General features: G+C 35.7%; 1 protein-coding gene across 2 annotated transcripts in view; it reads right to left on the bottom strand.

Moving 5' to 3' along the window:
• Positions 1-17599, bottom strand: part of crybg1a (crystallin beta-gamma domain containing 1a) — a 45815-nt gene extending 28216 nt beyond the window's left edge. The window contains exon 1 of one of the 2 annotated variants that reach the window (XM_079631933.1): positions 16989-17599. In XM_079631933.1, coding sequence (XP_079488059.1) covers positions 16989-17302 — 314 coding nt within the window. In that variant the 5' untranslated portion in view covers positions 17303-17599. The remainder of the gene's footprint in view (positions 1-16988) is intronic. The other variant, XM_079631934.1, reaches the window with a different exon arrangement.
• Between the last annotated feature and the right edge of the window lie 1055 nt (positions 17600-18654).

The following is an 18654-nucleotide window of genomic DNA, read 5'->3' as shown; positions in this document are numbered from 1 at the left end:
TAGAAATATGAGGAAGGTGCATAAAAGATCTGCATGCTTCCATCCTTTTTCCAGAGAACACAGTATCTGAGTAAATAAGAACTTTACATGCAGGAAGAATACCTGAGCACCATTAAGGGGAAAAAGACAAAAATGTTCTTTGACAGGTTTGTTGTAGTAAACGAAAGTCTCACAGATTTTCAGCATGCAGCGTGTCTGGTCTGGCGGTTCTGACCCCAATCCAGTGTTCACGCTTGACTCATCACATTTAAAGAATTCACATGAATTCAACTGTTTGGGTGCTGAATGCGATAAATGGCTTATGGCATTCTGGTGTCTTAATCTGAACCAACATCCCTGCTAAATTTGAACTGACAATCTATGTTGGTTCTAGACTTTCCAGGAATATTTTATTAAAAATCATGCTTCATATTGTGAATGACACCCATTTATTTAGCTATGGCTCAAAAAAGGGTTAATACTTCTATTTCCTCTCTGACTGTTTGAGCCCTCAGGCAAATACATGATCTGGCATGTGTGTCAGTAAGAGAAGCCGTGATCTCAGGGCTATGGATGCTAACGCAAACAACCTGAGACGCCTGCGGGTTTTCATATTTAATCTGAATAAGCTCATATCCAGTTAAAGATTTTGTATCATACAGATATCCATGAATATTCCTTTCAGTGCATTTTGAATTCCTTCGTTGTTTACATGACACACACGTCAATTGTCTGGGGTTTTTTTCAGTCGACCAAGCCTATTTACAGGATGACCCACTAACACAGATTCTGAATTAAAAAAGAATCCAGTGATTTGTGTGTGTGTTGACCTGTCACACAAAATTTTATTATGTGTAAAAAAAAAAAAACATGATCTGAACATGAGTGATCATACTAACACACATTCACCTGATCACATGACAGCACATCACGTGTCTGGTCCCTGTCACAAATTGTAGATGAGAGCATTCGCCAATTAATCAAGAAATTCTATAAATACAGGAGTGGCAGAGCTCTGTGAATCATCTAAAGCACTTTCTGTGGAATTATGCTAATGTTCAAGCACTGCTTGTCAGTCTCACACCCACATACAACACAATGAACCATTAAAAATTGGGTTCATTCATTTAAATAAAGCTGAAAAACAATAAAATATAAATATTACCGGTAGATGAAAAACGTATAATAGTCTTTAACTTCAGTTTTTGCTGTTGACATCTTAAATATTCAGCAAAAAAATTGAACCCTGTCCTATTTGTCTCAGTTCTGGGGTTTTGGAAGATTATCAATAATACAGACAACAAGAAAGAATTACTTTCAAATGATGTGAGACCAGTTCTGATCACCGAGTGTTATTTATGGATTTTGGAGGAAAGGATTCACTAACAGGGCTCAAACTTGGATTCTAAATCTGTAATCAAAGAGCCTTGTTTTCATTACTTAGGACAATGCATTTGGGAGGGTTGGGGTACTTTATTTAGGCAAGCAAATATTTGTGAGAGCTTTGCGCAAGGACAAAGATCCACAGCAGAGGCTATTCTTACTAAGACCGCTGCCCAGTAAGAAGCATTGGGCCGCACCTAACTGTTACATAACACTGACATTCTGACCCAAATCCACTCACATTCTGACCGCCCCCTCAAAAGACATAGAAAATAGTCTGTTCTGCATAAGTTTCTTGCAGTATAAAAGTGTCTGTATCCAGTTCATGTGTAAGGATTCTCTCTCTCTCTCTCTCTCTCTCTCTCTCTCTGTCTGTGTCTGTGTGTGTGTGTGAGTGTGTGTGTGTGTGTGTGTGTGTGTGTGTGTGTGTGTGTGTGTGTGTGTGTGTGTGTGTGTGTGTGTGTGTGTGTGTGTGTGTGTGTGCGCAATGAAACCCAATGCTTTTGTGTACAAGGTCCACATTTTATGTTCATGTTTATATTCATCTGAGAGAGTGATACCTTTTGTTCTGTATTCCGTTATGGTTGTGTCTGAAATGATATATACGGTATGTATATATATACATATGCCAGCTCTTTTTTTTTTATCCTAACATATAAAGCAATATTCTTCAATACTTCATACTTGTTAAAGACTAGCATGAGGCCAAACACAATATTTAAAGTGATAGTTCGCCCAAAAATTACAGTTCTGTCCACATTTAAGACCCCGATATACTTAAAGGAACACGCCACCGTTGTGGGTTATAAAATGGGTTATTCACCGTCTCCCCTACATTTAGATAGGTGGGCAAACGCATTATTTTCCTAGTGCATCCATTGTCTTAGTCTGGCAGCGAAGCACTGCTTGGGCGCAGAGATATCACGCGTGGTGATTGGTTCAGGTGTTGCGTAGCGATACCCAAGTATGCTAAGCTAAGCTAGCGGCGGCACTGCCAGACCAGTCTGGCACTGCCAGGCCCCTTTTACATAGAGATTCCAGAAAATACATGGATAATGTGTTCATTTGGGGTTTATTCACACTGCCAGTGATTTTCCGGGATCTGTGAGTGCGTTCACACACATCCCGGTAAGATCCCGTAAAGACACTTGAGGTCAGGATGAGACGTGTAACGTACGCGTCAAAAACAAGCTGGCGCATGATCTCAGCTTCAGCGCGGATAGTAAGGAGCTCCCTGGTCTCTGCTTCGTTCCAATTTGCAGGCATTTTACAGGTTCAGAATGACAAAGGCATATAAAAAAAATCATATTTGGGTGAATATTTTCATATTTTACTCCTTATATTAATATAATATAATTTTACTCCTTATATAAAATAATTTTACTCCTTATATAAAATATGAATATATTCATATTTTAATCCTTAAAAAAAAAAAAAAAAAAAAAATATATATATATATATATATATATATATAAAATCAGGTACAGTTAATATGACCAGAGACTCATCTGATGCATCACTTGGCTTCATGGTACAGTGGTAATGTGACAAATTACACACGATAAGCTGTTGCACACAGTGTTGGGAGAGCCACACCCCTTCATTACATAAAAACAGTTTGCATACAGACTGTCTCCAGAGCATTCATGAAAATTCAGGATACAGGATGTGTGAAATCATACAAGGAAAGACAACAGGCCACAGGAGCATACTAATAAAAAGAATTAAAAAATAAAAACAATGCAAAATACAATTTCATGGAAGAAATATTTGTGACCAGTACGTTTTTTAATTCACTCAATAATAGCAGGTGTTGCAAAATCGTTAAACTAATTTGGACTGCGGTTGTAATTCGTGAATAACAGCAAGTGTCTTCCCAATTTTAAAACAACAGTATTTTTCTGAGCATAGTCAATTGGATGGGGGGAGCCTGATAATTCCTAACTTCTTCACCTTGGCCCACCTCAGGAAACCTGTTGTTTGTGTTTTTGGAGTTTCTTTTCTTTTGTACAGGATGGTGAGTTTTTGTTTGTTTAGTTCATTTAGATAAGAGGGAAAGCATAGGCAAGTTAGCTGACCCAGAAGATTCTTTTGTTATCTTGAGTTAGGAATGTTTTAACTCTGAGTTGTATTTTAGATTAGTTAGCTCACCAGTCCTTATTTAAGTTTTGTAGATGTTTATCTTCTTTGTTTGTTTTGTTACTTTTTGCTGCCACTAAATTTGATCTTGTTCTTGCCCTCATAGATATACATAATAAAGGCTAGATGTCTTACGGCAGAGTCTCTAACGTCATCACACGGCGGCCATCTTGTCACAGGGAAGCTTTCTGTAAGGTGAGTGATCTGCACGAACACAAATACTCTTATCTCGCTGAAATCTTGACGGATTTACAAACGGTTTGGTTTCTTACAAACGTTATTAACGTGGCTATGATTCTGGATGCTTGAACATATTGAAATATATAATATTATAATTATTCATAAGTACGCAGTGTCATAACTACATCTCTGATGTTTATAACAAACCAACCCGTTTGAAAATCGGTAGAAAATTGAGCAAGTTATGGTTATTTAAAAAGTACCTGCACCATTAAAACAATGTTACAAGTGAGCGAGCCCCCTGTGGCAAGATGGCCGCCGTGTGCGGACGTCGACCTCCATTGGCCAGCAGCGCGGACGAGACATCTAGCCTTTATTATATTATATCTATGCTTGCCCCGGCCATTGCAATTTTTCTGAACAGCTTTTTTACGTTGGTCCCTAATCTGGGTCGTAACAATGTATAGCTTTTTGGCTACTTTGTACTTTGACTGAGTATCAAAGATATTAGCAACTTTTACTCTTTACTTGACTACATTATTGAAAAAGTATATGTATTCTTTACACAAATACATTTGAAATGAGTAATTCATGGCACCTAACTTTTTCTGCAGTTTATTTCTGCTACAAAAGAAGTGAGATCGCCATCAACAGGGCATTTAAGGTATTATCTTGTATGTTTTGCTCTTACTTGCCCAAACTTGTCAACAAGGCTACTTAACGCAAATCGAATGTGAGTGCATTAGAAGGTAGTTGCTGAATCGCAGGTGTTATATGAGATAAGGAGGACATGGCTGCAAGTAGGCTTTGACTAGTTACTTAACATTATTTTATTTATCCGTTATATTGAAGAGACCTTTTTGAAGGATATTGGTTTACTCATGCCCTTTTTGAGCACTTGAGCTTAACTGAAACTGGAGTGTTTGTAGACGTTTAAAAGTCTTGTGTAAAGTCTCAAGCTGCTTTGAAACAATCCACATTGTTAAAAGCGATATATAAATGAAGATGACTTGACTTGTGGCGACATTGATTTATTGCAATATTTAGGTGTTCAGTTTTATTTCGATTTTCTTCATTCGGGTTCCAACAGCGTGAAGGAGCGCAATAATGACAGCATTATAGCAGATTTATTTTTGCAGTAAAGCAATTCTTTACCTCGCGAGACTTGGGATCACACGATACTTCCATCCAGACGAAGAGGCCGGCGGGCCGCCGGCCCAAAGTTGCAAACGCTGTTTTTCCGCTCACGGGGACCAGGAGGGTGCGAAACCACCACCATTCAACCCAAAATAAGTAATATAACCATTCCAGTGACTCCGAAGTTGATCAGTTAAGGTAAAAAAGTTACTTAGTTCACCTTTAAGTACTTTAAAAATTAGGTACTCCAAGGGTGTATTCACACCAGGAAAGTCCGCTAGTTCACTTGCTTTGGTCCGGACCAAATACAATGCAGATTTTTTTTAGTTTGGTACGGTTCGCTTTCACACTGCCCTTTTTGCAAGTGAACCAAAATTTGTAAATAAAACCACGTGTGCTAATGTCATCCATTCATTGGACAGTAATTCTCAGGAAGTGCAAAAATCTTTCGTAGTGCAATTTTTATTCTTTTACTGATTTGGTGTTATCAGCTATAACGCAATATGAAGAAACTTATGAGCATCATATGATACAATGTCATCTATACGATGTTGTAATTAGGATTTTGCGAAGACGAAGATGTGCTGCAAGACGGTTCTGGTGAAGAGAGCATGCTCTTCACTGATAAAGTTCTAACATTATTAAAAACAAGTGAACAGCCAGTAATAAAATAAGAACAAATAGGCCTACACAAATTACAAGCAGAGATGAATACGAAATATCAAAGTTACAAAGTCTAATTCCGGTACAGAAATTAATAATTAAGCCTACATGTAAAATGTAGAAATTAAATATATAGTTTCATCTTTGTTAAAGCTGTATTTTGTTGTTTTATTAACATTAATGACACAGACAACAGTAGGAATATTGGGTTTCTGCTCGGACCGAGAAAAAATGACAAACATCTGGTTTCTTTTTCAACTATGAAAACCGAGAGAATACTTGCAGAGAATTTAAGACGAGTCCGTCATAAGGAAACGCAAAAGAGGAATCAATTCGGTGTTCCAGTGCTGTAACACGCCTCTCTCTCTCTCTGCGTGCGCGCGCTTAGGGTGCGTACGGCTGTGGTCACAGATAACGCGCGAGTCCCAATTTTCGCCTCTTCTGCGTTTAAAATTGTTTGAATGTGTAAATTGGCAAGACAAAACACGTCCAAATGATAAACGCTCAGTCCATGATGGTTAAATTTAGTGGTTAATCCGTAAATCACATGCGTGCCGAACAGTGGGGCAGCTGGTCCATACACAGATCAACTGTGATTCGTTGCAACACTAATGTATAGGCATTTCATTACCCCAAATTACATAGTAAAAATCTGACCCTGTCAAAAAAGGTGCAGTGCTTTCTGCAATTGGGTCGGTTCATGTTCACACCGTACACAAACCGTACCAGAGTTCGCTTGGAACCGTACCGAGACCACCTCTTCAGCTGGGTCTCGGTTCGGTTGTTTGGTCCACACCCGAGTGCGATTGCTGTATTCACACCTGCCCAAAAGATCCGCAGCAAGGGGGGAATGAACTTGAGTTCGATTCAATCAAACCAAACAAGGCAGGTGTGAATACTAAGACTTTTACTCAAGTAGTATTGAAATTGGTTACTTGTAACTTGTAATGGAGTCATTCTGACTAAAAGGTGTCTCTACTTTTATTTAAGTATTGTTTTAGGAACTCTTTACACCAGTGTTTCACAACTGGTGGGTCGTTTTGAGTGTGTCGCGGAGTCAACATCAACCATAACAAAAACACAATCCTAAATGTTTTTCTATTGTCATAGGCTACTTTTATTTTGAAAGACATGCGTAAAAAGTTTTTGATTCATCTGTCAGACATTATACTGTGCTCTTCAATCGCATGCACTGTATATCACTTCAGTATATTCTTTCCTCTTCTACTCTATATCCATATCTATACTTTTTTTAACATTACGTATACTCTGTTAGACCAAACTGGGAAGGGTCACAGCACTTGTATGATTGTTGTCCTGTTGTTAGTTTGATTGATTCTATTGCTCTCCTCATTTGTAAGTCGCTTTGGATAAAAGCATCTGCTAAATGATTCAATGTAAATGTCAATGTATAAAGAGCAAATTAAATTGCGAGCATGTCCAATAAAAGTCCAATGAAATTACAGAAAAGTACCAATAAATTATGTAACTGGAATGTCATGTTAGCTGGAAAGGAAATGCATTCAGGTATGATGTTTATTCTATTCATCTTCAGTATGTTTTACTAAGAATTGTTACTACATGTTGTGTAGTTGTCATGGTATTGGTAACTGTAGTTTCCATACCACTTTATTCTTACTTTGTGTTGTTTCTATATTTGTGATGATTGTGTCTCATATCAACATAACAAAAAATAGTTTTGGACTGCTATTAGCTTTACCTTATACTGTTCATCAGTGTAAGTGACATTCTTAAAGTTTACGTATGTTAAGTAAAGTGGGAGGGTACTTGTGTGTGTTAATCGTTTTTTCAAATTCCTAAAAATTTGGGTTGGAGCTTCATGACATGGGAAAATGTGGGTCCCATGGCCAAACCAGTTAGGAACCGCTTTACACCTCTGCTCTGAATCAATACATTGAAAATGTAAGATGTTAAGCTGACACTAGGGCTATTTTATTATTGTTATTATTATTATTATTATTATTATTATTATCTCTAAAGAGCAGTAATGACTCCTTTAAAAAAAAAAAAAAGGTCTCACCCTTGTCTTTATCTTGAGCTGCCATTAAACTTAACGATTTAAAACTCCCATAACCTTTCATGATGATTTCATTTTAAACCCACACACACACCCACAAACACTAAAAGGTTAACCTAAATATGGTCACGGTATTAAAACAATGTGGCCTGGTCGGTTTCACAACTTACTTTGAAAACTTTGAATCAATCATTTTCATTTTTTTGAATGATTCTTGTCCAAAAGATAATATTTTAATGGAGCAAAGGGGTTTGGTAAATGAAAACTTACACTCCCCTTTACAAATTATGAAAATGACAGAAAACAAGATAAATCTGTCATTATATAACATCAATGACTATGCTATGCTAATGATTATACATTTAGTTAAACCTAATACTCAACTGTGTATATATATATATATATATATATAGCCTATAGTTGTGGTCAGAATTAGTGGTACCCCTGGTAAATATGATCAAAAATGTCTGTAAAAAATAAATATGCATTACTTTTTGGTACTTTTTTGATACAGCTTGTTCCCCCGTTTGTTTAACAATAATATTCTGAGCCCATACATGTTCACCTCTTCAATTTTCTATCAAAGAACGCCATTCTGTTACTAATCCGCTCACAAACACGCAGTACAAACAGTCAGTACTCTGACCCATCTACAGGTACATGCGCGCGTGCGTATGTCAAATGTATGCATGGTTGAGTTCCTAAGCCTTCCCAGATAATTCCTTTAAGTGTCTTTCCTGTAAACACACGTCTCCCTGTGTCAGCCTTCGGCTCCCTGGGATTATGTGTCTTTTAGAATGTTTCAATTTTTGGTTCTGAATTCATGAAGTGATGGATGTCACAGAGTTTCCCCTCAGGATGTGGGTTTGATATCAACTAAAATTAATTTGATGCAAACTGTGCAGGATGCAGTATATTGAATCTGAGCATCATGTGACGATATCCCCTCTTACAGTAAATAAATATGACTATTTTCTCTCAAGTGTTTTGGAAAAAATTATCTCCAAAATAACAGATGCTGTCATCCCAAATACATATTTTTTGGTTTATAGCCCATATAGTTGTCATGAACAGAAGAAATTGTGAACCAAACTAAATGTCTTTCCACCCTTGAAAGACACTACCTGATCAAATTTTGGACCTCTTTGACTAATCTACATTTGCAGGGTGCCCTTCTTATTCAAATGATTAAAGAATATGATGAAACATCCCTGACATAACATGATATTTTTCTTTATCCACCTTGTCATTAGTGATTCATTAGTACAAAATACAGTTTGTGAGGTGTTTACAGAATGGGACTGAGTGGATTCTTATAACAAATCTTATTACAAATCTGTTTATTCATTATTGTAGATGTATTTAAATGATCTCCTTACCTTTATTCTGAATATGTGCATTTATATAGTAAAAGGTATCTGTAAGCAATGTAAACATTAGATACAAGTGAAGCTGCCAGAGAATCATCACTACATTGGTGACAACGTTTACATGATAAGATACCGTATGTGGAAACAACCTTTATTTATTTGATTTTACACTTTGCATTTCAACCCTGTGGACCCTCCAAGAGCTCGAACATAATTCAAGCCTCTAACGAATAGAGCCTTTATTTAATCAGATTTCTGTGAGATGTGTCTGGGCCGGTTGAAACATCTCTCAGTGAGCCTGTAAGTAACTTAACAGATCTTGAATTATGACAGCCTAGTTATGTGTCAGCCTGTGCAAGTGTGCATTTCAGAAACCATGTAGATAAGACAAAAATATGCATGATAAGGGGATAAATAACAAGATTAAAATATCAGTAAAATGTTATCTCAGTTTTATAAATTGGCAGCCAACTACAACAAAAAGAGGCATAAATCACCTTGCATTGGCAAAAGCATGAATTGCAAATCACTAAATAAATATGACTAAGTAATAGGGCTGCACAAAACATCAAAATTATCGAAATATCAAAAAAAATACATATCACGATATGCATATCGCAATGGCATGCATGTTTGACTGCATGAATTTAATACTCCAAAAGAAGGTAAAAAAGTCCAAGTTTTAGGTCGACGCAGAGACTCCACTGGACACATGACTGTTACAGTACAGAAAGCCTGTCTTGGTGAGTATTCATGTAAACACAGTCAGTTATGCATGTTAAGTATGTTAAGTGGAGTAAACAGTTGAGAACGAAAGCATGCATGTAACAATATATTGGATCCATGCAGCTCTTAAAGTGACAGCAGCCTAATAAACCTGCTTCCGTCTGTGTGCTTAATGTTAATCAAACAACAAAAAACTCACACATTGCTCTTGACTGAATAACTTTTGTAGCTTTAATGAGAATCAGTAAATATTTAATACATAGATACCGACTAAGCAGTGTTTTATTTGTACATTTGATTAATTCAATTGATGTTGTTAAATAAAATGTAGGCCTAGCCTCGAAACCCTAAACCCCCTGGTTTACACTAACGTTAAAATGACACTTACGTTTTATGTTATGCTACAGTAAAACACTGTTCACTTTCTTAAGTTGTAGGGATGCTTCTCACAAAAATAATGTGAAACATTGTTGGTTATATCATTTTGTAAGTTTTTTTTATATATTTAAATATAATTTACATTTATTTTACACACCTAAAGCATTATCATATCACATATCGAATATCACCTTATTTAACGAGTTATCGCATATCGCATTTTTTTCCTCAATATCGTGCAGCCATTCAAAGTAATATAAATAACAAAGCAGAACTTTTTTAAAAGCGTAACTCAACCCCTGGTCAGAGCCTGACTCCACCCACTGGCAATATTTGAAAAATGCTGGAAAAGTGGGCAGAGCCCAGTGGAGGGGGCGTGCACCTGAGACGCGTCTCTCTGTAGGCAAGGGCGTGGTGAGCTGGTACCCTCTTACGTCACGCAGTACCACAACATGAATCAATGAGCAGCATTAATAAAGCCCCAGTCTTACAGATCATTAACTAAAAAAGTTGTTTTAGGGTTTAGTTACCCTTTAATGTCAATGATATGCCAGACAATACAAATTTGCATCATTACAAATGAATGAAAGCTGTTTTCTTATGTGTATAAAAAGTTTGCAAACAGTAAGGTCCTCTAAGGTTGGAGATAATAACTTCCAGTTTTTAAGCCTGCCTTTATTATTATTATAAAGCAGGTGCTGATGAACCATATTTTTAGTAATTCCCTTCATGGAACACAATAACAAACTGTATTCAAAGAAACAAAAAACTTCAGAGCAAAACGGGTTTCACTGGTTTTATTAGGAAGCTCTAATAGCAGACATGTTAAAAATACAAAAAGCATTGAATGATATAAACTACAATGGTAAGGAGTGATCAGCTTCTGTTTTATCTCGCTCACTGGGATATTTCACAAGCACTCTTTGCACATTCCTGCAGCATGAGTTTATGTGCTTATAGGAACATGCAGAGGTGCCCAAGACAAAGAGCTTTTCACACAAAAGAGGGGTGAAAGTCAAGATAGAGAGTGCACCCACCCACCAGCACTTTTCACCAGGTTATTACAACTGTTGAAGAACTGATGGTCTGCTATGATCTGGTAACAATATTAACCATTTCATGACATTGTCAGTGGCATGCAAACAAATGAACAATGGTCACATTGCCTTTTGTGCGTATGCAATTTTCCTTCAAATAAATTCAATAAAATGGTAACACTGCACAATAAGATTCTGTTCATTAGGCCTGGTAAATGCAATGGCTAACATGACATAAAACAGCATTTATTAATCTAGCTTACGGTATACAGTATACTAATACAGTATTATCATTGTATAACGTAACCTTAGCTCATGCATTTTTAACAAATTTGAATTTAAAAAAATCAATAAACGTAAATTTAAAAAAAAGTTTTTCATTGTTACTTTGACCTAATGCCTTATTAAATGTTAACAATGTTAACTTATTGCAAAGTGTTAACAGTAAATTGTATTTTGAGATACAGACAATGGGATTTCCCTGATGCATTTAAAAAAATCTAAAGCAAAATATATCAATTGCAGTCAGGACTATAGAGTGCTTTGTGTGTGTGTGTGTGTGTGTGTGTCAGCAGAAAATTCAAAGCAGATACTGAAGTTGTTTATCATGCCAAATCTGTAAAGAAACACTGAAATGTGTCTACTAAACACAAACATATAGGTGCTTCAAGCTAAAAGATTGTATCATAAAAACACTCAAGCTGTAAAACAATGGAAGATATTTAGTGGAAAAAGAAATATGAATAAGACGAAGAAAAGAAGAAAAAACATATCCCACAAAATGCTAAAAAAGCATGTTAAAAAAACCCAAACTCATCTATGACTGTTCTGAGTGGAACAAATCCTTCTATTTCTGCTTTACAAAAGCATACAGTGTTGCAAATCCAGATGTTTGCCAACCACAGTGAGTCACTGCTCGTCCAGAGCTTTCTAATATGCCAGTTTTAGAACAAATCTGGCAATGGTAACAATTACTTTCTGATGTGATCCAATCCATGAAGACTTTTCACTTGAAACACACAGGTTTGTCTATGATTGTGAGGGTCTAATGTTTTTAGACTCACAAATATAGTCAAACACGCCAAAAACAGACTTGTAAGGACCTTCAAACAGCTCATAAATTGCCCAAATCACCAAACTAATTTTTCAAAAATATGCTGAAAATATGCACTGACACTTAAGGAAATATATTTTTCTAAATGTACTTTAAGGGGTAAGAAAATACATTTCAGTAATACAATAAATTTTGGGCACATGCAATATATTAGTAGATAAACTGACAATAAAGAATGGCCAATAATAGCCATAAAGAAATATAAGTAACATATCAATGAAATTGTATTATGTTACAAGTATGTAAATATATTTTGGGGTATTTTTTTTATTTTTTATATATTTATTAATTTTTTCTTATGTTCACGTTTTGTTTTAAATCTACTGATATTCAATAGGTTTGTGTGAGGAGGTTTGGGGTTTAGCAATTGTTAGGATTATGTTTGGGATTTAGCAAACATCACCTCTGTATAAACACATACATAGGCCTACTACACACTGTAAAGTTTCAGGAGTGACAACCGCATTTAAATGCCGGAGTACGTCCCTTAAAGTATCGTTCCATGTGTGTACGGAACACGACTCACTCCTGAAACTGCAATGATTGACACCGTGCTAACCATAGCAATGTTTTAGAGTCTCATGTGTTTGGTTTAAGCAATTCTGACCAAAGATATATTACAGCGACAAAGGACTTATGTTCAGCAGTATTACCTAAAGCTCAGTCGACGGAGGAAAGGCTGCTTCACAGAGGAGCTCTTGCAGTGTTGTGGTTGTCACTCCCATAAAAATGTGTGTGTATGTACAGAGCAGGATTAAGCACTAAAAGGTGAAGTGACAACCAAATTTAGTTGCAGTGTGTAGGCTAAGAGTTGTCATCACTAATACAGAAAAACAACCATGTGTGTTTGTAGCATTTTATGTCATGACAACAAAGCTTCCAGCAAATATCAATCATCATCATTAAGAGCTGGATTTCTCTCAACCCCCACCTGCCCGCAACACACACACACACACACACACACACACACACACACACCCTGCCCACAGGCAACTTTAACCATGCAGCTCCCAGCAGCTCTTTCGCATTTCCAACTGATCAGTGTTTCATAAACGGTTTAGCTTAACTTTTTAATACCATAAAAAGGATAATGAACATGCTGTGGGTCACTTTACTTTCTCAAACTGTCAAAGCTGCCAACTGTAAATGTATATACGTGTTTTTCATTTAATGTATGTATGCAGTCTGCTTCTGTTGTGCGGGTGATCCTCAATCTTTTCTCTGATCACATTGCTTGTCAGAGCCTTTTGGTTCATATACAGTTTGATAGATGAATCCCAAAAGCCTGATAATTGTGTAATCTGCACTTTCGTGTCTAAAACCTAAAGACGACGAAAAAAGAAACTAGTGCATTTGTATTTTGTACACAACAACCACGTGAATTCATGTGAGCTAAATTAACAACCATTGAGCAAATTAGATTGTCAATCTATAAAATTAGGTATAAATCTACAGCTAGGCCTATTTCAGAAGTGTTAGTTCATAAATTCAGATTAAGCCACAGCGGTATAGTAAATATAATTGCCGGTCCTCTTCATCTGTAGTCGGTGATGGCTTTACTTCCTTTAATATATGCCTTTAACAAATTACAGACATTATGATCTATAATCAAACCAAACCTGCTATTATTCTCTCTAACATAATCTGTTATGAAAGTGAGACGATATCTCACTTAAATCAGCATGCTTATTGAAGATGAAGTAAAAAACAAACTTTCATTTCTATTTTGTCCCAGGATTAAACTGGTTCTGTAACAAGTGCAACAGGAATTTCTTTATTTTTTTTATATCCTAAAGTGTCTAGTCTTGTGATTAAAAATCATCTGTCCAACTGAACCCATTTCTACTCCTGCAGTGTGAAGCTATTTTGCTTAATCATATAGTGATAAATTAGTGTTAACAGACTCATTGAACAGTACCAGGTATAGTGGAAAGTGGCATTAACATTGAGAAGCATATCATAAATACTAATTACATTTGCAGAAATGGTTCATTATGGACAATAATAGTTATTTTTAGATGATATGTTGTTATGCTTCCGTCCATGTAATCTGGAAAGAACAGATCACAGTATTATACAACAGATTTATTTATTTTACTTACTAAAAACACAGCATATGTGATTCAGTAAATCTAAAAGCACCAAACTTATATAGGAAGAAACTTGCTAATGAAATACAAGGACATCTCATCCCAGTAATGGGATCTCACCGTTTGAAAAAACAGAAGCATGTTTGTCTATTTAACAACATGCTCTCTCTACATCAAATCAAACAAAGCTCCCCATCAAATGTGATTACGCAAGATGAAAATAAATCAACAGAGGGACTATAATGAACACTGCTGATTCTTGTCAGATTTTGCTTTTGTGTCCAAACCCTTGATTGTTCAACACAGACGACGGAGCCTCGCTAGAATTGTGTGAATCGAGTGTTTTGAATGCTGACTCAGTGGAAAGTAACTAGTCTTTACTGTTAAGCAAGTAATATAGCACATCTTGAGATCACAGAGGCTGATCAGCTCGATGCAGATTCACGTTGTCAAACCGCTGACTGGCTTTCCACTGTCTTATGGCACAATACAATCCTGATACTACATCGCAGTCCACAATGTCGCAATTTGTAACAGATAAATCCATGTCCAATAATCTACATATAAATTAGACCAATGGTACTTATAGTCATAATAGTGTAGCCGCCTCATAAACTGAACTTAATTCAACATTGTTCAGAGTACACTATATTAAAGGGCACCTATTATGGAATTTTGAAATGTACCTTTCATGTAGTGTGTAACATAGATCTAAGTGAACAAAAACATCCTGCAAAGTTTGAAATATGAAACTGCACCGTATATAAAGTTATTGTCTTTCAAAAGTAAGAGTCGACTCTGAGTCATTTTTATGAATCGTTAGAAGACCGAAGCTTTTTCTCTGACTAGATGACGTCAACTTGTCAAGTTATTTGAATACGATACGCCCACTTATTGCGCTCCAAGGCCAGCAGGGAAAATATCATGGTGACGAGACGCTGTGTTCTGAAGTGCGGCTCAAAAGCCAACTTTTTTCATCTGCCCAAGGAGGAGCATTTGAAGACTAAGTGGCTACAATTCATATATACAACTATACCACAGAAGTATAGTCAGAGCCTTGTGCTTTGCTCGCGCCATTTTCAAGACGATTGCTTTACCAACTTAAATGCACTCAAACTTGGATTCGCTGATATTGAAGGAAGGTTGTTCCAAGTGTATTTGCATCAGCTTCCTCCTCCGTATCACAACCTGTACGTGTTATTAATAATTGTTGCTTTTATGTTTTATGTAGCATGCTTAATAATTATTTTGTTTGTTGTGTAAGCACCGTTTAGCTTATAGGTCTTCAATGACAATTGTATTGAGATATGTGAAGTGTTTGTCGTTGTTTTCGGAGTTGTCTTAAAGAATAGAGTAATACCTCGTAACGTAACTACATTTTTTTTTTTTTTTTTTTTGTAAAAACGTTATGTTTATGCATCGGGCTAACGCAAACAAAGACTGATTGTGCTTTTACAATATGAACTCTGGGCTATGCTCGCTAACATAACATTACATTCTTTATCTTATTTTTAGTTTTTTACTACAAACTACAAAGCAGTGGACTATAATAATTATTATAACACAATTTAATTGATAAAAGCATCATTGTACTCCGTGTTAAAAATAAGTATTATCTATGTAAACACTGCTGGGTCATCTGACCAATCAACGCAGATTAGCGTCGCGCAAAGGAGGGGTTTGAAAAATGAGTCGTTGAACGAATCATTTGGGAGTCGGTGAGCAAATCAGGTAAAAATAAATGCATATTATACGACAACAAAAGTGTTTTTTGTCATTGCATGCATGTAAAACTGTTGTTGGGGACTCCCTAAACAACATTAGGAACATTTTAAATGTCATAATAGGTGCCCTTTAACTTTCACATTCCAACATTGGAATGTGAACAAACTTTAAGTTATCAGGAAACATAGTATTTAAGAGCCCAGTAGGCTAGTTAATGTACATGACTCTTATAACATGCTACCGTAATTTTTCACATAAAAAAAATCAAGAGATTTTTTTTATTATTTGAGCCTATTTAGGACCATTATGATTTTTTATTTATTTCCCGGTAACCCCCAATAAACATGTTTTTGTTTAGATTTGATTCTTATTATAATCTCATAACAGTATTTTTTTTTTTTTACATCAACATAAATTAAAGATTTACATATGACACACTGCTGCCTGGCATATACAATATATTTTTCTTACAATTGTTACACTTTCACAATGAAAATGAGACATTTTTGGATTGTAAGGGAGGATGGACTTAAATTGTCTTGATTCAAATAATGCTTCATTGAATAATTCTGCAGTAAGGCTTTATTATCTTTATGCAAATTATAACTTCTTTATTTTGAATTTCGGTTTGAAGTTTTGTGAGATTCACACAAACTAAGATATGAATAAATCAAAGTTGAATATATATGAATCATGACATTTCTAATAATCATGATGACACAAATTATCTGTTGACCATGTTTGTTAAAAACAATGATAAGAAATGTAACCTACCAAAAAACTCAGTCACTACTAACATGAAAATGTTAAACATTAAATATTTAAGATAGTCTGCCAGCCTGGCAAAGGCTGTTGAGCTTGTTTAGTTGGTACAGCTGGTCTCCCAGTCTGACCAGTTGAAAACTGACCAGGTTAACTATAGGCTACCAGTGAATGTGGATGCAATGAGAGATTCCAGGTAAAGATGAAAGATAGGCCTATATGTGAGAAAAGAGCATTAGAAATGAGACGTCACGGCAGATCACTCACCTGCTGTGGTTGAACACATGGTCCAGGTCTCCGGAACTGCTGATACACTCTTTATCTTTATTTCTCGTTTTGGACCTCCAGGTCGGGAAACGTTTCTTCTTCTTCTCGCTGGGGCTGGTGGGCAGTGAGTCCGGGTATGAGGTGACATCTCCAGGGCTCGACGGTAAAGTCATAGACGAACGTCTGAAACTCGCGCGCTCGTCTTCGGGTGGAGTTCCCCACTGACCCTCAGTCCTGTCAGCATCCCTGGTTTCCTTACCTAAACTCTTTGACTTCCCAAACAGCTTCTTAATTGTGGACTTTGATATGCTCATGATTAAGGATATACGACATACACAAAGATAAAGTTCCCCTTTAGTCTAATGAAGGCGTCTAAACTGAAAGTTTGAAATGCGCACGCTTTGTTTGGCGCGCGCTGGAGGTTTGGTGTTATTCACGCGCTCCTGAAGCTCACATGAGCGTGTTGGGCGGAGCGCGCAGTTCATCTTCATCTTTGAACTTCGTATTTACTTTGGTCTGAGCTGTAAAATCTAACAAAAGTAGATTTTAAAGATGAATATACGGGAACTGGAATATATAGACGCATAACTTGTTCTGAATTATCTATTGTCAATTTTACAGTGCTTCTTTTTATTAAATCTCAATTTGCTGTGTGAAGCAACTACTGTAATTTTCTTTCGAATGGTGATAGCGCCTCCTGGTGGCCATACATCTAAAAATAATAAATTAAATCTGAAACTCACAAAATATTTTTTCATATTACAATGACAACGAAGTTAACATATTGTACACGTTTCTTTATGTTTTTTTTTTAATGTTCCTGTAAGTAACCCTTTAAATAAGGCTTCATTTGTTAACATGAACAGTACATCTATTAATCTGGTAACACTTTACAATAAGGTGTTAACATTAATGTATTAACTAACATGAACGAACAATGAGCAATCCCTTTGTTACAGTGGGCTATTTATTAATATTTTTAACGTTAGTTAATAAAATACAGCTGTTCATTGTTTGTTCATGTTAGTTCACAGTACTAACTAACTAATGTTAAGAAATACAACCTTTATTTTTTTTATAATTTATTAGTAAATGTTGAAATTAATATGAACTAAGATTAATAAATGCTTTAAAAGTATTGTTCATTCTTAGTTTATGTTAACTAAGGTAGGTAACTAAGGAACTATTTTTGAATGTTGAAATCGACATTAAGATTAATTGTAATACTTTGCAATAAGGTTTTATTGCAAAGTATTACAATTAATCTTAATGTCAATTTCAACATTCAAAAATACATATTTCTAATCAAAATTCGTATTTTAACATAAGTTAATCCACTGTGAACTAGCATGAACATTGAATTATTGTATTTTATTTTATTAACATTTAAAAATTAATAAATACTGTAAAAATGTAATGGTCATTGTTTGTTTATTAGCTAATGAAAAAGTTCACAAATGAGTTTATTGTAAAGTGTTAGCAATGTTCTAAACAATAGTTTTCTTGAGAATTTGTTTAATTTGTAAAACATTTGATTGGTTTTGTCTGTCTTCAGTTTCACTTTGTCTTTCTGTAATATCCCTTCGACAAAAAGTGTTTGGGTTTAAGTTGGTTTGTCTCACTTTAAAATGCTCATCCTGTTAGATAAAATGACAAAAAACTAGCA

This window comes from Phoxinus phoxinus (assembly GCF_949152265.1).
Source record: "Phoxinus phoxinus genome assembly, chromosome: 13".
Taxonomy (NCBI): domain Eukaryota; kingdom Metazoa; phylum Chordata; class Actinopteri; order Cypriniformes; family Leuciscidae; genus Phoxinus; species Phoxinus phoxinus.
Note: the sequence above shows the minus strand (reverse complement) of the source record. Positions and strands in the feature narration are given on the sequence as shown.